Genomic DNA, 26,298 nt, shown 5'->3' with positions numbered 1-26,298 from the left:
GGAGGAGGAGGAGGAGGAGGAAGACAGCAGCAGTTAGAGACATCATCCTCACGTGGTCTCCAGTAGCTCTTTTACTGAGTTCTTAGGGCTCTGCCCATTATTTATCTGTCTCTCAGCATGTCTGAACGTGGCAGGTGGAAGTTGTCACCCTTCCTTCAGGAGAAGTTGATCTAGAGCCTTGTAAGTGAGGCCCCGTGGTTGAGGATGTAGGACTTTGTTCCTTCCATGCAGGCTTGGGGCTGGCAGCCTGAGGAAGCAGCTCAGTTCAGCTCTGTGGGGAGCACTGGGGAGACTCTCAACTCTCAATGGCCCTGTTGTTTTGTCCTTTTTGATTCTTTCAATTTTGTGTCTCACCTGGAGTGTTTGTGTGTGTTTGTGTGTATGTTTGTGTATGTGTGTGTTTATGTGTATATGTGCATGTGTATATATATGTGTGTATGTATGTGTATATGCGTGTGTTTGTGTGTATATGTGTGTATGTGTGTATATGTGTGTGTATGTATGTATATGTGTGTGTATGTGTATGTGTACGTATATGTGTGTGTTTGTGTGTGTCTGTATATATGTGTGTATGTATGTGTATGTGTGTGTGTGTGTATGTATGTGTGTGTACGTGTGTGTCTGTGTTTGTGTGTATGCGTGTGTATGCGTGTGTGTATACGTGTTTGTGTGTATGTGCGTGTGTACATGTGTTATGTATATATGTGTATGTGTGTGTATGCGTGTGTATGCGTATGTATGCGTGTATGTATATGTGTTTGTGTGTATGTGCGTGTGTATGTGTATGTGCGTGTGTATGTGTATGTGCATGTGTGTTTGTATGTGTGTGTCCATCTCCAGGCTGAGGATCTCTAGGACCATACACGTGCTAGGCAGGTGTTCTATCAGTGAGCTCCATTCCCAGCCCCACTTTCTACTTCCGTGTAAGTTGTCAGTTCTGGCCTTGAGCACTTGTTAAGTCTTTAACTCCACCGTGTTTGTGTTCTTTTGCTGCTCTGCATTCCTTTGTTGCCCCCAGCTCTATGGATGCACTGTTCTGAGAAATGGGGTGAGATGCCCGATCCCACAGAGAGATGAACACAGGTGCTTTCCAAATAGAATCTTGGAGTTTTTTAATACTCTCATGTACATGAAAAGCAGAAGGCGGGGGTGGGCTTTTCTTTAGCTCAGGATAATTTGAAATGATATTTTGGCATCTGGCAGGCTTCAGCCTGACTCACGGTGAGCTTGGGTGACAGACGTGGCTCTGTGTTTGATTCCTGGGAGCTCCTTGTTGTAGTTCCAGGAAAGAGGACAGCTGGACCAAGTCCTCAGTGGGATTTTTAGGGTTCAGGTCAGCACCTTAAGCCTGTGTTTGTCCAGTGGTCAGGCCCTCTGGAAATGTGCTCCCAGCTGGCTATATGCAGCTGCTGTATTTGCAGAGGGTGTTGATGCCTGAAGGTTTTCTTGTAGCCCCAAGGTTCTGTGACTGGATGTCTTTAAGCAGTGTCAACTTGTGCTGTGGTAGAAGGCACTCAACTGAGTTTCCCTGGCTTCCCCTCTCTTCTCTTCCTCAGAGGACATTTCTGGAGTCCTTGATATAGCGTTTATAAATGTAGCCAACCCCCCCCCCCAAAAAAAAAGTAGCCAATCATGAACCTGAGGGTTAGAGGAAGCTTGGGGATCAATCATATGCCTGTGGTTTCTAGGTTTCAACTAGTGACGTCTTCAGATGGCTGCTCTGTAGTGGCCAACTCAGAAATAAATGGGGTTACTCTGGGATCCCTGGGGCTGTGGTTGGTTCTCTTGCCTGTCATATTACAGCCTTCCATTTCACCTAAGAGAGTTTTGGCCTTTCCTCTCTCTTCCTGATTTCTGCTTTACCTCAAGGAGGGTGGTTTCCTGCTGCGGGTCTTGGGCTGAGGTAGCAAGAATACGTCAGAAGGTCAGTCTTAGTTTTCTCTGCATGTTTATATACCCATCTAGGAACCACAGCCTGAGCAGGGACTTCTGCCTTCTTCCTCTCTTCTTCGTGGCCTGTCCCCTCTCTCAGCACCTGGGCTTGCTGATCTGGACCTAGACCAAGAGGTGCAGGCTAGAAATGAGGCCTTTAAGAAAGGGAGGAGCCCATACATGTTGGGTGACACACCGTGGCCTCTCATGGGTGCCCCTCCTGGTAAGCTGCAGCCACTCTCCAAAGGCCAAACTTCTCGAACCCATCAGATCTTTGCTGACGTGGAGAAAATCTTAGGCAGGCCTTCGATCCAATGCAAGACAGAGTTAGGAGACCTACAGGGTCTGGAGTCAGCCCAGAAGGCCACAGAGAAAATCTACCTGGGGTTTTCAGACCCCGAAATCGAAAAGATGGAATTGAGGACCAGACAGCAGAGACTTGGCGCCGGGGGTGCTCAGAACCTGGAAGCACTCCACAGTGGGCAGGATGTGTCAGAATGCAGGAGCCAGACCTCTGCTCACTCCAAGCTTTCTGAGGCTCCCAAAGGCCTGCAGCTGAAAGGGGAGCAGCGTAACCACAGCATAGCTACACTGAACTGTACTGGCCCTGGAGGGGACAAAGGTCAGAGCCCCATTCCCTTGCCACCCTCTGAGGAGGAGCCCTCGCTGTCCCTTTGTTCATCTGACCACACGCTGCCTGCCAGGAAGAACAAGCTGTTTTTACTAGAGGGCAGCCCAGTGGAAGACTTCAGCTGGCAGGGAGTTCCTGGGGAAGGTGGGGACCTGGGCAGGGAGAGGTGGAGGAGAGAGCCTCCAGGCCTATGGATGGGACAGGTCTCCAAGCTTATCAACAAGGACACCCCAGAGAGATGCAAGGAAACAGAGCCTGCTGTGCATCCCACAGATGCAGAGGACTCAGCTGAAGATTCACCACAGGGACCCTCACTGATGCCAGCTGATACCCCGGCATCAGAAGCAGTTCCAAAGCCCCCTTTAGGCGATCCTGCCAGTGAAGACAGGCCACATCCACCTGAGTCTCCAGAACCTCTCAATGAAGATAGGAAGCCTAGTGTGCCTGGGGCTGATTCGGATGAGAGTAGTGGAGGGGGCAGCAGCCTGGCCTCACCCCTTGGCTCGCAGGTCTTAGGTGAGGTAAACAACTTCCCCTGGGGCCTGCAGAACCCCCAGGGGTCTGTTCCTATGATGGGCCAGTCAGGCCCAGGGCCTAGAGATGTGCGTTTCTGCCCTTTCCTGATGCCCCAGCTGTCGCACATGAGCTCTGTGGAGGAGCAGTCCGAGAGTGAAGACTACTCCGAGGACCAGAGATTCTACCAGCACATCCTGCAGATGGTCAAGATCTCCAGGCGGCTGGAGGGCCTGGGGCTGTCTGAGAACATGCAGGACATCCCGTGCAAAGATGTCTGTAGTATGGCCAACGAGTCTTCCAGGATGTCTAGTGAGGGCGAACAGAAGGTCATCAGAGCTCCAGAGAGGGATTCGGGGTTACTGGGCTGGGGGCCAGAGCTTCTGGAACATCCTCCAGGAGCAGTCTCCGCCCCTGCTGGGCAGGAGGCCTCTCAGCAAGCACAGTGCCAGCCAGGCAATGGCCTCAGGCAGGGGCTAGTCGAGCCCAGTTCCGACATTGGGCTTGCTGCAGAGCCAAGCAAGATGCAGCTTCTCAACCAGGTAGGCTTCTTAGCAGGGCCTAAGGCCTGCCCCGCTCCCCACAGCTCAGTGGGGAGGGAGCAGGTGAAGCCCTCAGGCCGCTTTCCTGATGCTTATCCCTTAACTACCCAAACAGCTACCAGACCAGATGACCTGGATTTCAAGTTTGTTCTGTTCTGTTGTCTGCAGGCTAGAGCTGAGGGCATCCATTGATTTTCTTCCCTGGATGTAACCATGCTCGTGGGCGGTTCATATGCTTGGAAGGGATTGCTTCTGAGGGCGGGCATGGTGGCACTGCTCCCTGCCCTTGTACAGAGTCCAGGACCTTCTGGGAGTTGGGAAGCCTTTCCCACCAGCTGATTCTAGAGAACAGTCCTTCCTCTCTGTATGTTCCCTTCTTGGAGTCACCCACTCCTCAGGAAGCCCTGAGCCCACAGTCTGCTTGCACCCAGCCAGCAGCTTGCTTCTGCTCCTTGCCTCCCAGGGTACCCAGAAAATCACATGACCCTGTCTTAGGTGTTGACTTCACTTTCTCACTGGTATTTTCTGAATGGTGGGACTTATCTTGTCATTCCTTCACTAAAAAGATGCACTCCATTCTTCATTCAGAAATCAAGTTGGACAGAGACCGCAGGGCTCACTCCGAATTCCCTGGCTGTTTTTGCTGTGGCCCAGCTGTGGCTTTACCCAGTTGTTCCCTCTGGTCCCTAATTGCTGACACACACTGGTTCTCCGTTAGTTCTAATAACTAGTATAGTACTATAAATATCGGATAAGCCACAGATTATCCTGAAAGTTTTAATTAGCCCAATGGCATCAAGTTTATCTGCTCTGAAGGACACTGGCACGCACAGCCCCATGCTCAGAGTTAATGGCCATCTATAGAAGATGATCAGCTAGGAGCTAGGGATCTATAATTTCCCTGCTAACCACCGATTCAGTAAAGGCCCAAGAGAACAAAACCCCCAGCATGCCTGTCTCCCTCCCTCAAGCCCCCAGCATGTTAGCAAATTAGCCACGTTAGGAGTCTGTAATTTTCTATAAATACAGTGTGGGAAGGATTTTGCTGATACGCTTGGACTGGCGGAAGGGCTGAGCAGGCCAGGCAGGCTCAGTTTGCTCACAATTCACTGGGAGAAACTTCCCGCAGTCTTTCCTACCATAAGACATAAGAGCACACAGAATACTTCCTTTGAAGTAGAGACTCCTGAGCTCAGTCCCCTCTCTGCGCAACTAAGCCTGTGACTTTGGACAGGGTTCTTGACCATACCCACCTCCGTTTACCCAAGTGGGGTCTCCACGTAGTGGTAGTGTAAGGATGAGCAGGGCCTAGTGTTGAGCATCACTGGCCAGCTTTATGTGTCGGTAGGTAGCTTTTCGCCCTGACAAAGATGTTCTACAACAGGTAGGATGATCGGTCTTCTACAGAGGTAAGGCCTGGATCTTACCTCAGGTGTCCTCTGAGTGCAGAGACAGGACCCGCTGGGACTGGTCATCTCTCCCGTGGGCCAGACCTGCAGAGAGGGTGGTGACTCTGACCGTTGGATCCCCCTTTCTTTGTTTACTCTTAGGGGTTAGAGTGGGACAAAATACGTTCTCTCTGTTTTATACATTGTAAATTTGAGGAAAGTTTTGAAGGGTCGTGTAATGTGTTCCCAGGACTCTACATTGATCTCTTTTTTAAGATCGTGTGTGTGTGTGTGTGTGTGTGTGTGTGTGTGTGTGTGTGTGTGTGTGTGTGATGTGTGCAACTAAAAGTACTTGTGGAGGCCAGAAGAAGGTGTCAAAGATGTCTGGAACTAGAGTTGGAGGCAGTTGCCCGAAGTAGATTATGGGAACTGAATGCACTCAGATCCCCTATCAGCAGACTCTCTTAACCAGTGAGCCGTCTCTGCAGCTCCTGTGCTGGCCTCTTGCTTTTATTAAGTCAGATGCTCATAGTGCACATCCCTGTAATAAGAGTGACTGTACTGTTGCTACAGTCCTGGGCCCTTTCCAGAAGCCCCTGTGTTCCTCATCTCCTTTGGGTTGCTTAGCAGATCTCAAAGGGCCAAGCATGGGCCCTCTTCATCTTGCAGACAAAAGAACTGGGATGTGAGAGGCAGTGAATAGCCTGAGGGTTCACATGTTCTGACCCTGCCTGGATTTTGACTCCAGTCCTCACTGGCATGAAAGCCTTCACTTGGCTCCCGAGAACGGGGAGCGCAAGCCAAAGAGACTGATAAGGTGCACACTTGAGTACAGCAGCCGCCCCATGTGCAGAGTCCTCCCAGGAGGCCCGCGCTTTGCTCTGGTGTTTACTTCCATCTTCATCAATAGCATATTGAGACTGGTTTTTCTTGACTCATCAGTTTTAAGCATCAAGAGACTTCTAGTAGCTGGGGTTTTATCTCTGCCTCCCCATCCTACTCACTTGTTATGTGGCCCCCAGTCTCAGCATCTGCCAGATGTGAGCTGGCATACAAGTTAGCAGAATCAGAAAGCCAGCCTGCCGTTTCTCACAAAGGTATTTCTGGATGTTGCGTTTCATTAGCAGCCTCCAAGCGGAGGCGGTTTAAACTTGAACCGGCAGAATTTAGATGCTTTATTTTTATATCTGCCTCCGACACCCTGGGAGCCTTGCAGTTTCTGGAGTTCGTAACAAGATGTGTTCTATTGCCCAGGTCCTAGGTTCCCCCTTAGCCCCAGTCCAGGCCCCTCTTTGGGGCCTGGCTCCCTTACGAGGCCTTGGGGATGCCCTGCCCTCTGCTCTTCGTGGATCCCAGAGTGTGAGCTTGGGGAGCTCAGCAGATTCTGGGCATCTTGGGGATCCTACGCTGGTGAGTCCTTTCTCTGCTGTGCATGTGTTTTGTTACTGTGGGGCCTCTTGGGTATCACACCTGGGACTGTGGTCCGTTGCGGAAAACCAAGCCTCGTCTCCAGATTCATCACCTAGTGTGAGAGGAGTCACTCTGGCAGTGGGGGTGGATTGGGCTGTAGGCTACCCATGCTGATTTCCCCCATCCATGTGGCTGGGGTAGTGGGAAGTTGGGAAAGGAGTAAGAACTGTGGGTTAGACTCAGATTCATGGATATGGTAGACTGGGGACCCATCTAAGGAATTGAGAGAGCACACCAGGATCGTTCCGTAGATCCTCCTGGTGAGTGCCCCCCCTCCCCTTTTGTTTTGGAGCTTCCACAGGGTCTCAAGGCTGCTGCTTGTACAAAGGGTCTCTTGGCTTCGGTCCATGAGGGCAAGAATGCTCTCAGTCTCTTGACTTTAGGGGAAGAGACCAACGAGGAGGACGAAGAGGAGAGTGACAACCAGGTAATGATGAGATAACCCTTCCTCTTGAGCATATGTAGGGGCGTGTAAGAATTATAACTTATTTTAACTGTACAGTAATTCGGGGATGGGGATATTCGTTGTCTTCATAACGTTATGTTACCATCGCTATCGACCATTTTCAGAATTTGTTTGTAATCCCGGATTCTAGCCACTAGACAATATACATCATTCCTTTTCCCTCCAGCCCCTGGTAACCTCCAAATCCTATTTTCTTTTTTTCTCACGATCTTGCCAGTTCTAGATGTTTCATATGAGTATGCTTACACAGTGTTTTTCTCTCATGTCTGGCACCTTCTTGTTCAGTATGCTGCCGCAAGACTGTAAAGCCTGGTGTGTGTCTGCACCGTGTTCTGTTCCTGCATTCTTCTGTTGTTGGTACATGGGTTGGTTCTGTCTTTGGCTAACCTCCCAGCCACCCCTCCCCCAACCATTTTCAAAATAAGTAAAAGTGATATTTCCACCTGATAACTTCCTTCCTTGACCAGTCTGTATACATCTTAGGTCTGACCTGGAGAACACAACATACTTGCTTGGCCTTTTGCTCTCTGGATAATGGGCTACTTAGTGGAAGGCCTGCCCAGGGTCCTTCAAAGCCTTGCCAGGGTGCCCACTCTCCTCTGCATACCCTCATGTTGGACTGGCCAGTTCCTTTAGACTTATCATTTGGTGACACAATCTAGAGTTATCTGAGAAGAGAGAACCCTGGTTGAGAAAAATGTTTCTCTAAGATTGGCCTCTAGGCAAGCCTGTGGAGCATTTTCTTAATTAGTGATTAATGTGCGTCCAGCACATTGTGGGTAGTGCTGTCCCTGAACAGGCTTTATAAGAAATAAGGCTGGAAAAAAAGAAAGAGAAAAAGAAAGAAAGAGGGCTGAGCAAGCCAGGAGGAGCAAGCTGGTGAGCAGCCCTCCATGGCCTCTGCATCAGTTTTTGCCTCTAATCCCTTCCCTGAGTTCCTTCAGTCAAGGAATGTGACCTGAGAGCTGTAAGCTGAAGTGAGCCCTCTCTCCCAAAGTTGCTTTTTTGGTTATGGACTCCATCGCTTCAACAGAAACCCTGACTAAGAGCCTAACTGAGCTCAGTTGCTTTTCCTCACAGAGCGTGCGGAGCTCCAGCGAGCTTCTCAGGAACCTGCATCTGGACCTTGGTGCCCTGGGAGGTAACTTTGAGTATGAGGTAAGAGCCTGAGGCCCCTGCTGTTAAGTGCCTTGGGCAGTACCCCTTTTCCTTTGGAAGAACCGATTGCAGTCTGCTGAGCATATTTAGAAAGGGAACTGGTCCATCTGAGTCTGCCCAGGATTTCTGGGGTTCAGGAAATCCATTCATTTTTCTCAGCTATCACAAGACCAGTTCTTGGAAGTCCACATGCTAGCAGGTGCTTTGAGCGTAATGAGATATGCATGCTTACAGCCCTTCCCCTCCTTGTACACTGCACGGAGAAGAGATTTCTTGTCTAGACATCAGGCAAACTTGTCGGAAGAGATGGCATTTGCCCTGGGTTTTGAAGAAAAGCTAAGTTTTAGATGGGGGAAGGGGATAGTCTAGGTAAACGAACAGCCCAAGCAAAGATTTAAGGGTAGAGAAAGGCGTATGGGTGGGACTGGCTTTGGGAACATGCTTCCATGGTCCCATCCTGTCCCTGCGGTCTGCCCTGTGCTGCCACTATCATGTCCTTCATGGAGAGCACACAGGCAGGCCGGCTCAGCATGTCCTCAGACTCAGAACCTTGGTGCATGCTTTGGACCAGGACCAGAAATCACAGGAACATCTACTGTATATTCTCTGTCTAGCGTCTGATTGATTAATTTTAAGCAATTAACAGTTCTTTAAATAGTCCTAAAATATTTGTTATAAGCAGTGAATCACGAAGTTGCAGACTAGATTCATGCAGACATTTAAATACTGACTGCAAGGCCCAAGCCTCATAATGGGCATTATGTATTACATTTTTTACTAGTGCCTTCCATACCTTAAACTCAAAATGACCTTTACATCACTAGGATGACCATAAAGCTGGCAAGAAAAGCAAAGGTACCCCCACCATGAATTATAATTGGTTTCATTATCATCCCCATTCTTTGGGCCTGTTACTGTGCACGTTACACTTGTATATTTGCTTGAGCATATGCTCCAGTGCACATGGAGGCCAGAGGAGGACCTTGGGTGTTCTGCTCTGTCACTTCCTGCCTAATTATTCCATCAAGATAGTTCTCTCACTTGAACCTGGCTCTAGGCTGGCCGCCAGCATGCCCCCAGGGGTCTTCCTGTGTCTTCCTCCCACTGTGCCGGATTACAGGTGCATGGCCACACCTAACTTTTTACACTTTAGTCCTTAGGCTGCACAGCCAGCACTCTTACCCTCAAGGCATCTCTCCAGCCTCTGTTGTCGTCATTATCAAAATCACCATTATCCTCCTTTGTTTGTCTTGAGACAGGGTTTCTCTGGGTAGTCTTGGCTACCCAGAATTCGCTCTGTAGCCCAGGCCAGCCTTGAACTCAGAGATCCACCTGCTTCTTCCTTCAGAGTGCTAGGGTTAAAGGCAGGCACCACCACAGCCAGGTCCTTATTATTTTTTAAAATTACATTTTAATTTATCTGTCTGCACATGTGGAGGTTGGAAGACAACTTGCTGGAGTCAGTTCTCTCTTTCCATGTGGGTCCTGGGGATTGAACTCAGGTTGTCAATCTTGGCAACAAGTGTCTTTACCCATTGAGCTGTCCGTCCTCCTGGCCCAATGTCTTATTACTTCTGACTCACATTTCTTGGCACTCACCACCCCTTGGAGGCCAGGACCGTCTCAGTCCGCACGCCAGCTGACAGGCTCTAGTTTGGTACCTGAGCCCTCACTGTGGGGACCATTTCATGATGAAACTTTGCTCATTATCCCAGAGTCTGTCCAGCCGGCCTCTTGGTTCTGCACAGTCAGATATGTTTTGATTGTGACGTTAACACCTTCTGCCAAATGCAGCACTTTCTCCAACTGTCCCATCTGTAGCTCCAATCTGATACATGTCTGCCTTGAAACTGTTCCTTCTGGTCTTCCGGAGTCAAGAATCCGGTTTGATTCTCTGACAGGAGGACTCACCAGCAGAGACTGAACTGGTGGACCCAAAGCAGGTGCTCCTTTTGCACCAGGTGTGTGTGTGTGTGTGTGTGTGTGTGTGTGTGTGTGTGTGTGTCACCAGTGTGTGTGTGTGTCACCAGGAGAAGGGCTCAGGAAGACTTGCATGTTTGCAGAAAGAGGGTAGTATCCAGGGGGGCGTGGCTGGGCATATTGATGCTGCATGATTTATGTCTGTACATCCAGCCCCCAGCCCACTCACTACCTGGGACACAGGTAGTGCTTGGCTATGCTTTGTTTAACTGCTGAAGGGGTGGGGTGGAGGGGATCCAGACAGGCTCGGCAGTGTTTTCCCCTTCTCTTAGCTCTCTCAGCTTCTGGGTTCAGTAGGTATTTGTTCCTTACCATCAGCTGGTGTATTGAAATTCCACTGTAGCTTGATCATGATGACTTCTTAATGGCTTACAGATGTCAGCCAGAAAAGGTATTCTCTCTTCTGATGTGATTTGGCCTCCTGACATTTTCCTGTTGGTGGTGGTAGGGGGAGTGGGAGCTTTTTAGACATTTGAGTGCCTTGCTTGGCACCACAGTGTTGTGGGGAAACATCTGTAGTAGGTGATGTTTAGATACCCCTGACTCCTGTCTTCTGTCCTCTGAGACCACAGGGGGGTGTTGGAGTCCCGTGTTCGAACCTCAGGTAGGTATTAGGGCTTTTTCCTGGGGGAGATGTTAGTGGTGGAGATAAGTATAGATTTCTAGGCAGGCGAAACTGCCTCCACTTGGGCATGGCTTTTGAAAATAGCTTTTGTCCCACTGTACAGTCATGCCCCGCCCCTCACAGCTCCTGGTACAGCCTCTCTCTCTGGGTTCACTCTGCCCTGTGTCATTTTGCTCTTAATTCCATGAGAGGGCGGTAGGATGATAAGAATTCAGCTCAGTGTTGGCTCCCACCTCGGCTTTCCAACTCAAACCCATTGCTAGTCTATTACTAAAAGGGAAAGGTTCATGGAACCCACACCAAGAAGGCTTTCCCTCAGGGCCAGGGAGGCAGAGGGTGGTGAGCAGGCAGTATGTGGTCAAGTGGTGCTGATGAAAAGCCATCAGCTATCAAAGGAGAGGGAGGGAGCCTGGGCTTAGAAATCACAGGATGATGTCAGTGTGATTGGAAAGTGCTGACTGTACCTGGGGAGCTATACAAAGAACTGAGACCCAAGGAATTGGGCACCAGACCTGGAAAATAAGCCTGACCTGTCAAGGCAACCTCTCCAATCCCCATTATTCTCTTCCTGTCCTGTTGGATCATTGGAGCCCATGCCTTGGGGCTCTGGGCAGGTGAGGGGGTGGTACTCCATCCTGGGGAGCCTCATGACTTTTGAAAAGTGTTGGATATTCACGAGCTGGTTCTGACAGTCACTGCTCTTCACCCCTTCCTTGCGCAGATGGCGAAGTCCTGAAATATGCCGTGAGATGCAAAAGGACCTGGGACTGGGGGTTGGGGGGAGGTGTTGGGAGTCTGAGCCTGATGATGTGCCAAGGGAGCAGGGTAAACAGGGATACTGTAGAGTCAGATGAGATGGTAGCTCCCCTGCATCCTTTTGTAGATGATAGACAGCCAGTGTTTAACTTCCCCTGCTTTCTCCACCCATTTCTGGCCATCCTAGTGATGTAGTCAGTAGATGTGGATATAGGCCAAAGCCGTTTATTTTATCTTATTAAGGCCATTTACTTCAGTGGCTATGCTGTTTTAGCAATTTTATGTTTAGGTAGGCAGACTGAGATCATCCAGTCACACAGAAATCTTCCTTTTTGGGGAGGAAGGGATGTTAAAGGTGGTAAGCTGGGGCCTCATGCCTTACGCACACACTCTACCAGTGAGCTGTGCTCCAAGCTGCGAGCCGTCCTTTGAAGGGTTTAAGCTGCTCAGATGAGGCTCATGATTCCGGTAGACATGTTCTCTCCAGTGTGAGCATGGGAATCTAGGGCAGATGGCTCAAGGGTTAAAAATCACTTGGTATTTTTCCCAAGGACCACCAGGGGGTTGATTTCCAGCACCCACATCAGCAACCACACAGGCTCACAACTGCTTGTAATTCCAGCAGATCATATTCCCTCTTCTGGCCTTGATAGGTACTCATACACATATGCTACACACAGACAGACAGACACAAACACGAATAAACCCAATTAAAAGAAAGACCTATTTTTTTAAATATGTCTTTAAAAAAAAGATTTATTTATTTATTTATTTATTTATTTATTTATTTATGGTTTTTTGAGACAGGGTTTCTCTGTGTATCCCTGGCTGTCCTGGAACTCACTCTGTAGACCAGGCTGGCCTCGAACTCAAAGATCCACCTGCCTCTGCCTCCCACGGCATGTGCACCACTGCCCGGCGCATACATTCTTAAAAAAGGAAAAAAACAAAACAAAACAAAACCAATCCTAAAAGGCTCAGTCAAGACTTTACTGAACATCCTTGTATGCTAGAAACTGGGTTCTGAGCTCAACCAGGAGTTCGTCCAGTGAGGAAAATAAACAAAGAAACCCACAGCTATTATAGCTATTGTCTAGGGAGACCCAGGGTCCAGGGATCAAAGACCAAGGAAGGCTTCCTGGGAGAGACGATACTGTGAGGACCAGTGGTAGTTTGTCAGGGGAGAGGAGGAGTGTTTGTTTCAGGACTGTGTGGCTTAGTGGTAGAGTACAGGCTTAGCATGTGCCAAGTCTGACCTCATTAGAAACAACTGAGAATGTGCATATCCGAGTAGAGTAATAGCACCTTGATTAGGCACACAGAGGAGGAGATATAAGATGACTGGGATAAACTGGGAGAAGCGGGTAGGGGCCAGATGAGAAGGTGCATACTTCTCCTGAGGGCTATAGGTATTATCTGGAGTCTGACACTTTCTCTGTCTCCTAAGCCCAAGTTTGTTGCTAAGTAACCCTTTTAGGACTAGGTTTCATCTCCAGATTGAATCGGGAGGACAGGAGAACCTTCCTTAAGATGGGCAGGGGCTGACTTTACTTACTGGATGAGCCATATGGTGAACACACGTGCACGCACGCACACATGCACGCACGCCCCTCCTCCTACCTCCCATAAATTTGACTCTCCTTGGAGTCACAGAGCCTGGTAGACCAGTGTAGGGCTGTTGCTGAGTACTTGTGGTGTGGCCCCAGTTTGAATGAAACTACCTTTCTGAAGAGAAGGGGCTCATGCACTCCTCTCTCTCAATTTAGGGGTACAGCAGTTGCTCTGTGTGAGTTCTGAGAGTGGCAGCTGTGCTGGTTAGTATCTGCCTCCTCCATCTCACCTGCCTTTCTTCCAGAAACAGGCGTGGTGACAGCCTCACACCGCCCCGGTGCTTCACAACTAGGTCCACATGGGACACTCCACTTTTCTCAGTGTTAGCCTAGTTCCCTGCAGGCAGGATCAGCCTGGTCATCTCTTGTCCCCAAAGGCAGTGTGTGTCTGGCACATTGAGGGTGCTGAGAGGACGAATAGGTGGGTCTCATCATCATAGAACATTAGTGATCATTTCTGGGGCAATGACAGTGTAGACAGTGCACAGCTTACATTCCTTACCTCACTTAATGAGGGTTAATTTGTTTAACTCTCCAAGCAGCCCTGTAAGGTGGGTATTCCTTGGAATCCTTGCATTTAAGAGGAAGAAACAGAGGCACCATATTCAAATAATTTGGTTGAAATTGCATGTCCTGCCTCCCTTTAGCATTCCTTGGGAGCCTGGGTTGTCATGTCAGTTGGCTCCAGATCTGCAGTGGCTCTGTCTGTGGCTTCATCAGATACTGTGCGAGGACAGCAGACTCGTGCGGATGCTTTCTACTTTAGCTGTTGACTTGCCTTGTGATGCTCAGCTTCCCACTCCCGTAGTGGAATATCTGAATTAAACCTCAAGCCAAATTAAGAAAAGGCTTATATCTGCCTTCAGTTTTGCAGTTGAAGGCCATGATTGATTAGCAACCCTTCCCCCCACCCCCGGCCCCTTGTTTTGTGTCCTGGTAAGGCAGCTTCATGGCAGAACCCTGTGGCACAGCAAAGATGTTTACATCATAAGCTAAGGAGCAAAGAGATGAAGGGTGTGAGGTCCCACAGCCTCTTTCGAGGGCATGCCCCTGGGCCTCCCATGAGGGCCTAGGTCCTAAAAGTTCCACTCTCTCTCAGTAATGCCACCCTGAGGCAAACCTCCATCACATGAGCCTTTTAGGGGACACTTCAGATCCAAACTATATTACACTCTTTGTTTTAATCTTCAGGATAGGGAATTGGGAAGCTTTAAAAAGCCCTTATCAAGTGCTATTCAGCCTGACAGCCTAAGTGCCAACACAGATGGTTTTCTGAGACCACTGGCTGTCTTTCTGATGGAAGGCTTTCTGTCTCTATCTTAGCTCTGTGAAGAATTTAGTCAAAGCTTTGGGTTTTTACTAGTGAGTTTGCCTGTGAAAACAGGGTGTGGTCACTGTGTTAGGTATGCAGTCTAGCTCTCCCTTCAGGAGACGCAGCCAGAGCACAGTTTAGAAAATTGACACCTGCCAGCTCCCGGCCCTTTGGTCTTTCTTGTTCCTGCCAAGACTCTGCTTCCTTCTAGTGTGTTTGGAAACAGGGCCTTTCCTGCCTGATGTGGGACTTCTCTGATGGCAGCCTGCTTGAGTTCTCTGCTTGGCTTAGATTATTTCAGAACTGTCATGTGCTCTTCTTTTTCTCTCTGTCACAGCTGTGTCTGTTCTGAAGTCCCTTTTCCTTTGTCACCTCTGCCTGATCTCCTACCCAGCCAATACCATCTGGTCATTTGCTTCTCAGAGACCCCAGGCTGAGAGTCCTGGACAGAAGATGCTGTCTATGGGCTTGCTGGCTTGCAGGGAGACCTGGGGCAGGGGTACCCTTTTTATATTTTCCCTCTGACTTTGAAAAGTGAAAAGCAAAAAGTTCCAGTCTTTGCTATTGCTCTCTGTGTGGTATCTATCATTATTTTGAGTAAATGTTGGCTCCTGCAGTCTGAGGGTTTGGCTGGTGGGGCTGGAGGCTGTGGCAGATGCTGCCAGAGTTGTGGTAATTTCTAAGCCCACCTCGGACAGTTCCCTGGTTGGCTATGTCTGTACTACCAGACATTTCCGTTCTGCTTATCTGTGTAAGCCGCCTTATCGTCCACCGGAAATAAGGAGGCAAACATGAGCCCTTCTCCAAGCAGGTTTTATTCAGGAACCTTTATTTTTACTTCTTAATAATCTCAATAATCTCAATAATCTCTCAGCCTCCCGAGTAGCTGGGACTACAGACGTGCGCCACCACCGCCCGGCTCATAATAATCCTCTAGTAGAATCTAGTAGTCTCCAGCCTTTGCAGGTTAAATACTTTTCCTGGTCCCAATCAGCATCAGCTACGTGGCAAAGCATAATAGGCTGTGGGAAATTCATACCAGCTTGCATCACAAACTAGAGGCACTCAGCTTCTCCAACTAAGGGCTTGATTATCAATGCTCTCTGCTCTGACCGGAGACCAGGTGTTCAATATATATGTATATAGGGTGGCAGCTGTGGCTCCCCACAATCTGGATATGGGTCAAGGGGCAGCAATCTGTGTTTTGCAAAGCTAGTTGGGCGACTAAGAGATGGCTCACAAAGCTTAAAAGTGCATACTGCTTTTGTACGGGACCCGAGTTTGGCTTCCCGTACCCATAGTGGGTAGTTCACAACTGCCCATAATCCTAGTTCCAGTAAGATCCAGTGCTTCTGGCCTCTACAGACACCTGTGCTCACATGCAGACACCCCTTGCCCTGCTCTCCACGTAATTAAACACTATTTTTTTAAGATTTATTTATTTATTTTATGTATATGAGTACACTGTAGCTGTACAGATGGTTGTGAGCTTTCATGTGGTTGTTGGGAATTGAATTTAGGACCTCTGCTCACTCCAGTCAACCCCACCTACTCAGTCCCTGCTCACTCTGGCCCAAAGATTTATTTATTATTATACATGAGTACACCATAGCTGACTTCAGACACATCAGAAGAGGGCGTCAGATCTCATTACGGGTGGTTGTGAGTCACCATGTGGTTGCTGGGATTTGAACTCAGGACCTTAGGAAGAGCAGTCGATGCTCTTACCGGCTGTTTGGGAGGGCCAGGGAGACAGTTGGGTGGGTAAAGTACTCCCTGTGCAAGCATATAGGTGTGAGTTCTGATCCCCAGCACTCATTTAAAAAATCCAGGTATGACAGCATACATCTTTAACTCTAGTGCTGGAGCAGAGAGAAGGTGGATCCCTGGAGCTGGCCAGATAGTCTGACCAAATTGGTGAGTTTCAGATTCAGTGAAAGTCATATCTATCTCAGAGCCACTGAAAAAGGCGCCTGATGTTTCCACACACACAAGCACATGCACACACACAGAGTTATGTGGGATAACATTAGGGTCGGTGCTCAAGCAGGCTGTCTGAGAGTCAAGGAATGGCCTCTCTCTTGTGTCAGTTTCAAAACTTTGCCTCCTTTCTGACATTATCTTTGCTCCTCAGGAGTCTCCAAGAACCAGCCAGCAAGATAAGAAGGATGGTTCTCTTGACTCAGATGCCGATCGTCCCCCAACTCCTGGCAAGCTGTTCAGCCAGGGTGCAGACAGTAGTGTGGGCAGTGCCAATGGCAGCAAGTCCCAAGGAAAAGGGGAAAGTTCCTGGAACCCACAGAAAGAAAACGAGAATAGCAATCCCAAGGCTTCTTCAAGTCAGGTGGCTCCTGAGTTGGACCCTGGGGGTGATCAGCGTTCCAGGGCCTCTAAAAAGGAGCAGGCAGAGGACCCAGTGGAGGCAGGGGAGGAGGCTTCCAGGAGGGAAAGTGCAGCCAAGGAGCCAAAGGAGGCTTCTGCCTTGGAGGAGAACACCTCAGACGTCAGTGAGGTAAGTCCCTCGTCCCAAGGCTGTGGCCAGCTGCGGCCCACTGCTGCTATCTCTAGCGCCTTACAGCTTCTTGCAGCCCACCACTGCTGTCTCTAGCCCCTTACAAGTTCCTGCTCCCGGTGTTTGTTTCACTGAGTCTGGAACTGCATTCAGCTGTCAACATCAGCCATAGCCCTTAATTGTGACAAATATGCCCAGACCCAGCAGGCCCTAAAATCCTGAACGCAATTGCAGAGCTGCTGGCACTGGGAATTCAGAGCAGAAATGTGCTTTTCCAATCAACACCTCTGAGATGTTCATGTTCCTTGTTCTTCCTCACCCCTTCTCCCTGCCCCTGTGTTTTCTTGGTTTGCTGCAGTCTGAGTTCCTATAGAGAAGGGTAGGAGCATGTGTGCATGTATATGTGTGTGCATGTATATGTGTGTGCATGTATGTGTGTGTGCATGTGAGCATGTGAATGTGTGTGTGCGTGAGTGTTGGCGTGGGAATGGGATGAGGGCTACCAGAGTTGAGTGTTCTGCATCAGCATAGATAAGTCGGATTACTGAATGTCTCTTCTCATCCATTTCTATGACAATTGCTATTCCAATCCCAAATATGTAAGTGATTACATTCACAGTTTATGTAATAATCAAAGTGGTCAGAAGTAGATCTCTGTGTGTAAATATATACACATAAACATGCACACACACCCATATACCTATATATATACACACATGCACACACACATACACACACACACCTAAGTACATACACACACATGCACACACACACTTGCACACTCTGCATATACATAGCATGCACACACATTAAGATACACTTTATTTTTTTAAGATAGTATCAAACATGTATGCTGCTGACTTCCTGTCTCCACTATTCTCCACTCTCCTTTTCTGTCTAAATCCTGCAGATCTGATCTGGGCTGTGCCTGCCCACTCTGAGCATTAGAACCTAGCCCCGTTCTTGTGTAGGTGTTTGTATCTGTTAGTTTTCAAATGGGTAGATGTTCATCCTGGGCTCAGTTCTGTGTCAGCCCTGTGGCCTGATGGAAATTCTATGGACATCAGCCCAGAACAGCTGGGGGTTTTCTCTGTGATATGTCCCTGCAGGAGTCAGAGATCCACAAACACTTGAAGGACGCCCAGCACTCAGAGTCTGACCTTTCTGGCCCTAAGTCTTTCCCCGGCCTGGTGAGTTGCAGTGAGGCGCAGCAGGGCGCCATGTAAGAGCCTGGCTTTTCTTTTTTCCCAGAGAAGTACTTTACCAGTGGTCACACAGCTGGGATCAGAATCGGCTCCTGTGAGTTCCAGGTTCTCAGCTCAGTAGGCAGGGGTAGCACGGCCCACCTTGTCGGTTTATCATAGAGCTAAGGGAGGTAACACTTAGACACTGTGACAAGCTGGTGTCAGTGTTCTTCCTTTGTGTGTAGAGGCCACCTGAGCTGCCTGTGACCACCGAGCCATGCTGAAAGTCAAGGCTTTTGTCCTGCATTTCCAGGTCATTTGTGATTCCTCTTTCCTAGGCCTTCCATCCAGCCTGCTCCATCTCAAGTCCATTTGCCAAGTCTGAGTTTTAAAGGGAAGATTTGGCTTTTTTTGGCCCATTGTTACCTCTGCATGTCCCCCTCCATCTGTTCAGAGGAGGAGGGGGTAAGGGACAGGATTAGTGAGAGAGGGTCAGAGATGAACAGAGAAGATAGGAGGGCTGCAGAGGAGTTAGACAGCAGAGTGCTCTGGCCCCACACTGAGCCATGGGCTTTGGAAGCAGATGGCAGCTGTATTAGATGGAGTAGAAATCAAACTGAAGGGAAAATAACATAATCTAAGACAACCCCACAAACTAGAAAGGCTAGAAAGGTAAGGGGAAAAAAATCATTATTGGTCAAAACAAAGCAAAACAAAGCAAAAAAACCTCAAAACAAAACAAAATGAAATGCCCATCCAAACCCCCAAACAGAACAACAGAAACCCTACCAAACCAACTCGACACTTGACAATGATGGATAACTGTATGTCATGGGACTCTTGGCTTGGTTCTTCCAAAGCTGCCACTGTGTGCTGCTTGTACCAATCAGCATTCTCCTTCACTCTGGGTGTGGAGGAAGGAGGCCGGAGACAGCAGGACCAGACCTTGCCTGGGCGCATCCCGCCATCCATCAGGCTGATGACAAAACTGTCCCTGTTAGAATACAGTCAGATAGCAATCCTTCATTTAGCCCTGCTGGATTCTTACACTCAGGAGGGGTGTGGTGTGATCCTGTGGCAGCCAAAGGGCAGTGAGGAATTGTGGGCATCTGCTGCTTGTCCCCAAGAGGACTCTGTGGACAGAGCACTGCTTATGAATCCCATTGTCTAGAGAGGGGCTACCTATGGGAAGAGGGAAGGAAGGAGCTGGAAGGAGCCCATGGAGCCTCCACTTGTAAGCCACCCATGGTTTGGGGTTTGCTGGCACTTCTCCTGCCCTGCTTGGGCATAGGATGAGGGGAAAAGGGAGACAGTTGGGAAGAGCCATGCTGCGCATGCACAGCCTGTGTCATGGAAAGAGTCAGGCCCCGGCCTCATCTGACCTGCAGCCCCCTTATTAGCAGCTTTTTGTCCTGGGCCAAATTACATGTCCTCCCCAGCCTGCAGCTGGGTCACATCAATCTTGCAGGGTTATTTTTGCCTATAATTTTATTATTAAAAATATGAAACCCACAGAAAAGTCAGAAGGATTTTACAGCGCAGTGTCCACTCAGGGCCCCCGCAGTGATGTTTTGGGCTCTGCTTCCTATCATCTTGCCTGCTTTGAGAACTTAGACGTCATGGCGTTGCGCTCAGTGCCTAGCACAGAGCGCACACCTTTTTGAAGGGTCGGCAAGCGCTGACTGTGGCAAGAGCAGAGCTTGCTTCTCTCTGAGAATCTCCACTGCCTGCAGGACTTTGGCTTTCGTGGCCGGATCTCGGAGCACCTGCTGGATGGTGACACGCTTTCTCCGGTCCTGTGTGGAGACCACTGGGAGGTGAGTCTGAGTGGTCTAGGCTACGGCCTCACTTTGGTCTGGCAGTTACTTATAGGGGTGACCCATAGATGACTCCTGCCTGTCACAGTGTGGACTTCTGGACGTTTTCTCTCTCTAAGACACTTGCCGCTGGTGGGGCTTCTGGCCATGATTGCTTTGTTTTGCTGCTGTGCATTGGAACATTCTGGCCCTGCCTTGTGTCCATTTCTTCATTCAGCAACTGAGGCTGACCACCTTCCCACCTACTCGTTCTGCCTCTGCCACCCAGCAGCTGGACCTGCCACTTGCCTTACCAGTCTGCATTACACTGCACCTTGTGACTGCTGTGCCAGACCTGCCGCTTCCCCTTTCACCCCTGAATTTTCTTCTTTAGGCTCTGAGGCCCAGTTCTGGTGTCTGTTTGGAGGAGGTGACTTGTCCCCTCTCTGCTCCCAGGATTCTTACTTTTTGCTTTTACAGATGTTTTGTCTGTCACCTTGGCTTCCACCCAGAGGGTACAATGGTGCCTGAAGTACAGATGTTACCCTAGGGGAGCTTAAGTCAGGGTACTTGTTCTTCTCCTCTATGGACTGCTAGAAGAAGGATTCTGGTTCAGGGTCTCTGTGGGTTTTAGGGAGCAACTGGTTTGAGTGAATGGAGCTGGGTGAAACAACAGGTTGTGTGCTATGAATCCAGCCTGGGAGCCCTTGGTGGGATACATGCGAGTACCCACGGATGCAGTGTTTTCAGACTGTATTTGGCCCTACATGCTCCTCTCAGGCCTGGCTGGTGCCAGGTCCGTTACCAGGTCTCTGATAGACTGGATACCTCCTGTTTGAAGTGCTGAGAATGTGAAGGCACGGACAAGGGCGGGTAGGGTTAGGGAGGGAGGTCTTGGAGCCGCTACACTGTGAGACCCCTTTGGGGACAAGTAACTAGGAAGCCACCAGGTCCATAGGGCAGGGTAGGTTCTGTGACATGGCTTGGGTTTAATTCCCAGAGGCCACTGCCTGTTGGCAGCCAGTCCTGACAGAAGAAGTTCTAATTCATACATCAGCTAGTGTGTTGGAGTGTGGGTGGTACGAGATGCTCTGGCTGACTGGCCAGCAGTGCCTCCGACAGGGCTCAGCCTGCAGCTGTCTCCTGTTCTTAGGGTGTGGAAGGGTGGAGCTGCTGGAGGGCGCAGCAGCCACTTCACAGCACAGACCCTTAGGTGCAGTCATCTTTGTGGTCCTCTGGGGCTGTCGCCTCCTTCCCTCTGTTCTGGTTCCCAAGGCTAGGAATAGGGAGGGCCTTGGAGTTAGATTATCTTGGGTTTTATTCACCTCAAAATTATTTTGAGGACTGTGGTAGTGTACATGTGTGACACCCTGGATTCCATTCCCAGCACCAGAAGAAATGTATACATACAATAAACTGCATATTTAAAGAGAAAATTTTGATACACTTAACCATGTGTATTCCTTTGAAACTATAAGCACAGTCAAGATAACAACCTCCCTCCCTTCCACTGTGGGATGCTGAATATATAAGGCTTTATATATGCTAGGCAGGTCCTCTGCCACTCAGATGCACCTTAGCACCCTGGTCCCTGCCCTTAAAAAAAATAACATTCTAAGTTAAACTTGCAGTCCTCCTGCTTCTGCCTTGGGACTAGATCTTAAAAACGAAACTCAGGAGCAGAGGTGAAGCTGGGATGCTGGGGTCCTGAGGAGTTAGGTGGGCCAGAGGAGAGGCTTGGCATGTGCTTGTTTCAATCTTCTTTCTAGAGTGCCACCACACATGTCCCTCATTGGGGTCCTTTCTTCATTTTCTGGGACAAAAGTTGTAGGGGGCAAGTAAAATTACTCAGAGGACCTACTGTGTGGCTTTCCCGAAGTTATCTCTCTATGGCAGGAGGCTGCTTCAGTTTGTTATAGAAGTATAGGCCGTGAAGCAAGAAGGGGACAGACAGACAGAATGGTGTGGTCTGTGGCCAGCTCCAGTCTGCCTCTCTATCCTCACAGGCCCAGAATCCCTTGTGGCTGTGGGCTCACTTTGAGTTTGTTTTACAGTCGCCCTGCTTTGTTACTTACATTTTGGTTGAAGTTCAGTTGGTCTTTGTGGTTCCTTTTTCTTTGAGAAGGTGAGAACAAGAGGGGGACCTCGGGTGCTTTGTAGGGAAGTTGCACAGTGAGCTGAGCACTAGGAGGAGGACAAGGTGGGGCAGGGAGGGCGTGCTTGCCGCTCATTGTGTGGCCCAGGCTCTGCCCAGGCTCATGCAGTGAGGAGTGGCAGCCCTGAGAGGGAGCCCTTCTACCTCAGGCTCTGAGAGGTACTCACAGGTGCGGCGTTGCTAGTCACAGTGTGATCTGGGGAGCTGGGTTTCAGTGCAAGGCCTGCCCTTGGTTAACCACCCAGATGTCAGAGTCAGATACAACTGCTGGAGTTCTGGTGGCCAGAGGAGAAGTGTCTGTACGAGGGGGACACAGGGCTGGGACCCCACTGAGGAAGATAGAGTGATCTCTCTCCTCCCCATCCTCTCCCAGTGAACCTGAGTCTCAGAGTAGGCAGTGCTCCTGTCAGGAGGGCCAGTCCTAGAGTGGGGCCTGGGGTTGGCGTGGGGCTTTTCTTTCTCTCGGTCTTGCACTGAGGGAGAAGATGAGAGACGAGGGGCTGGCATTGTAGCCTAGTTCTTCAGGCAGAGCTGTGTTCATGTGTAGGACATTTCACCCTTACTGAAGCATGCCTTACTGGCATAGTGGGGAGGAGGTGTTCTCCTGCAGACTGGACATTCTGGAACAAAGAGTGGATCCCAGGCTGATTTCACCACTGCGTTTCTTTATAAAATATTTGAAATCATCAAAAATTGCCTTCTTTAAAAAAAAAAAAGGCTTTCTAAATTTGCCTAGATACCCAAGATGTAAATAAGATTTGGGAGTCTATTTTCAAACAGATGCTGTAATACCAGACTTGGGGGGGGGCAGTGTGCAGGGAGCTCATTGTCTATGATGGGATTCATGTCCAGGAGAGGAGCCATGGAAGGGAAGTTGCGCTGCCCTTCCGGGAGTCAGATGGTGCCCTCCGGTTTGGGGCATAGCCTCCCCTACCCCACCTAGATCCTGGTGGTTCAGAATTCTTCCTTCCTTATGTACTTGCCCATATCGCCTTTGGTCTGACCATTTTATTTTGGCACCTCTGTACCATGCATGGCCTTGTGGACCCAGGCCTCAATGAGTTTAGGGTATTCATGGGCATCATTGCCTTCTCTTTGCTGCTAGCAGTGCAGACTCCGGCAGCAGGTCAGGTTCTTAGAGTCCCCCCGCCCTCTGCTTCTGGCTCTTATCTATGTATATAGTGACTGTATTTATTTATCTCCTATTCCAGCTGTGGGTCATGGGCTTAGCAAGCAGCCCCGGTCCTCTCCAGAGGCATGGTAGTGTACCTGCTGACCATTTGACTCAGCAGGATGAGACACTTGCACTGCAGAGCTCCCTAAAGTACTTCTCCCCTGACTTCTTGCTTTCAGGCCCAGGGGTTAGGCCAAGAAGAACAAGATGACAGCAAGTCCAGCAGAGCTGAGCCACAGAGCAAGCATACCCCAGTCTCTGAGAGGTATAGTGGGAGATTGTGTGTGTCAGGAGGGGGAGGGCATGGGTAGAATTCCTGGTCCTTATGGTCGCTGGAAGACAGATGGTGACCTGGCTGGCTGGCCATACAAGGTGTGTTTCTGTGGCGGGGAGTAGGAGATGGGCAGGATGGACCCTGCCTGTGGTGGTGTAGTATGACAGGAGTGCGAAGTGTCACTTGGCAGGACTTTGCACATGGCTCTGGGATTAGTTCAGGGCTTCTGTCCTCCTTATTGGATTGGGTCGATTAAGCTGTGTCTATCTGGCCATGAGCCAGGGCTGAAGTGGCTCTGTTGGAGGTCTAGAGAGCTATGTTCTTAGTGCTGAAGCTCAGAGTTCTGAGCCAGGGTTCTTCCTTTGATGGTAGAGTTGGCTGTGCAGCCTTTGTGTATGAGTGTGAGTGTGAGTATGTGTGTGTGTGTGTGCATATGTGTGGTGTGTTTTCACCTGGCCTCATCTCATAAAAGGAAAAGGGCTCCCACCCAAGAAAATGAAAGGTAGTAGTCATCTCTTCTTGGGTCTGCATTCTTCCTTATTTGGCATATTCAGTAATGCTCCTGCATCGGTTATCATCTGACCACTGGAGTCTGGCATCTCCTTTTCAAACTTATTTTTATTTTTTTCATTTTTTATTGATTATTTTATTTATTTACATTTCAAATGTCATCTGCCTTCCCAGTTTCCCCTCCACAAGCCCCCTATCTCCTCCCCCTCCCCGCTATTTTTATTTTTATTTTTTAAGATTTATGTGTGTGAATGCTTTGCCTACATGACTATGCACCATGTGTGTGCTTGGTGCCTGAGGGGGTCAGCAGAGGATGTTGGATCCCCTGGGACTGGAGTTACAGATGGTAACTGAGTCATCTCTACAACCTTTCTTTTCACCACTAAAAAAAAAAAAATGATTTTTTTAAAAGTGTGTATGTGTGTATGTGTATGTCTCTGTGTATGTGTGCATGTATACTCATGAATGTGAGTGTCTATAGAGGCCAGAGGTGTTGGATCTCCTGGAGCTGAAATTACAGGTAGTTATGAGCTGTCTGGCACAGATGCTGGGATTTGAACTCAGGTCCTTGGAAGAACAAGGCATTATCTTAACCACTGATCTATTTCTCTATCCCTTCCTTTCCCCATTTTCCCTTAATTCTTTTATCCCTCTCTGGCCCCGGTGATGTAGATGTGAACCAGGCAAATGCAGCAGGGCTCCGAGAGAGCACAGCTGTAACCCTGCAGGAGGGTGCTAAGAAGGGGGGAGGCTGTCCTGCTACATGTGTGGCTGCGGTGTCTGGACTTTCTGTGGGTGTGGGGGCAGCATCTCCTGTGCAGCTGAGGAGGGGGACTGGTGCCCACTACGCCCATGCCCTCTACATTCGCTTCTGGCTTTCCAAGTGAAGGCCTAACCCTGCTCCGCTGGCTACCCTGACCAGGTTATTTCCTCCCCACCCCCCCATTTCTGCCCAGGGAACAGCTGCAGAGTACCCTTCACAGACAGGCCACTGAGGAAGGGCCTCTGCAGACCCTGGAGGGGCAGCCTGAGTGGAAGGAAGCACAAGGGCCTGGGAAGGACTCTGTAGCCAGCCCCACCCCATCGTCTCTCCTCCAGAGGTAAGAATGAGGGAGAAGGGCCCCTGGAGGTGGCAAACCTGCCTCCTCATAGTCCTCCGTCTATAGCTGAAATTACAGTAGCCAGCCTGATTCAGGGAACCATAGGAACTCTTAAATAAGAGTATGACTCTTGCCCGGGCTACTCCGTTCCTGCTACGGGATCCCTTTCAGCTCTGTTCTTACCAGCCTCATACAAACTGAGCTAGAGCACTGCTTTGTCCCAGGCCCAGTCAGAGGGCAGTGCAGGGCCCCTGGATCCTCTGAAGCCACATAGAAGAACTTTTCTGTCTCAGCCTGGTCCAGAGCCCAGGGCGTATTTGCCAGTGTCTCTGTTACTCTGGTAAGAGGAAGATCTTGGTCTTAAGATTCATGGAGTTGGAATGAGCCACAGGGGAAGTGGAGCTGTAGCAATGTTCAATCAACAGCATCCATTGAACACCTGCTGTGTGCACTGTTTCTAGGGTGGTGAGACCATCTTCCTTGCCATGTGGGTGGGAGTGACTGATCTTCACTTCACATGACTTGAGAAGAGGCCAGGAGGGAAGGGAATAGGGGAGTGAGGCAGGGGAGTTTCCCAGGGGCTGCCCTTCCTTGTCTCCGTCACAGATCTTTGACCCCAGTAGGCTCTTAAGTTGAGCCCTTCCTTTCCTATGGGCTCTAACAAGATTGCTTGCTTTTTTATTGCTTACAAGGGAGCAGGTCCTGAGCCCACTTGCTTCCCCTGAGAGGGCTGAGGAGAAACACTCCCAGGCCGAGGAGCTGGGCCTTGTGCATCAGGAGGCCGAGGAGAGCGAGGAGAAGGTGGCAGTCTGCCCCAGCTCACCTGTCTCTCCAGAGGTGTAAGGGCCAGTTTTATGTGTCTGTCCTGTCTTCCAGTGTATATAGACAGCGTGAATCCCTGGGGTGAACGGTGGATGCATCCCTCTAGCCATCACTGACCCTTGCCCAGGCTTAGTTCAGGTCATTGGAGTACTGGCCAGGACCTAAGGTCTGCTGGTGGATGGGGTGCGTGAGGGGAACCTTGAGGCTCATTAGCAGGAACCAGGAGAGGCATGTTCTCTCTGCCAGGCACTGGTTTTCTCTTAAAACAAACATGGAATGTTTTAGAAAGGGAATGGGGGCTTGGGACGGGGGAGTGGACTTGCTGGTGAGTGAGTCACAGAATGAGCAGCCTTGCTCTCCAGCGCCTTGACTTGACCTCAGGTCTGAG

General features: G+C 49.6%; 1 protein-coding gene across 13 annotated transcripts in view; it reads left to right on the top strand.

The window, feature by feature from the left end:
- Cep164 (centrosomal protein 164) overlaps window positions 1-26,298 on the top strand; it is a 63,099-nt gene that overhangs the window by 20,952 nt on the left and 15,849 nt on the right. For 4 of the 13 annotated variants that reach the window (XM_031343555.1, XM_031343550.1, XM_031343554.1 and 1 more), the window contains exons 5-15: window positions 1,966-3,618; window positions 6,261-6,416; window positions 6,769-6,903; window positions 8,023-8,100; window positions 16,244-16,300; window positions 16,518-16,895; window positions 18,005-18,085; window positions 19,813-19,896; window positions 23,384-23,469; window positions 24,945-25,088; window positions 25,781-25,927. In XM_031343555.1, the coding sequence (XP_031199415.1) occupies window positions 1,966-3,618; window positions 6,261-6,416; window positions 6,769-6,903; window positions 8,023-8,100; window positions 16,244-16,300; window positions 16,518-16,895; window positions 18,005-18,085; window positions 19,813-19,896; window positions 23,384-23,469; window positions 24,945-25,088; window positions 25,781-25,927 (2,999 nt within the window). The remainder of the gene's footprint in view (window positions 1-1,965; window positions 3,619-6,260; window positions 6,417-6,768; window positions 6,904-8,022; window positions 8,101-16,243; window positions 16,301-16,517; window positions 16,896-18,004; window positions 18,086-19,812; window positions 19,897-23,383; window positions 23,470-24,944; window positions 25,089-25,780; window positions 25,928-26,298) is intronic. The other 9 variants (XM_031343556.1, XM_031343553.1, XM_031343549.1 and 6 more) reach the window with 8 other exon arrangements.

Source organism: Mastomys coucha, unplaced genomic scaffold (genome assembly GCF_008632895.1).
Source record: "Mastomys coucha isolate ucsf_1 unplaced genomic scaffold, UCSF_Mcou_1 pScaffold23, whole genome shotgun sequence".
NCBI classification, from domain to species: domain Eukaryota; kingdom Metazoa; phylum Chordata; class Mammalia; order Rodentia; family Muridae; genus Mastomys; species Mastomys coucha.
This window is presented reverse-complemented; position numbering and strand designations above follow the sequence as displayed.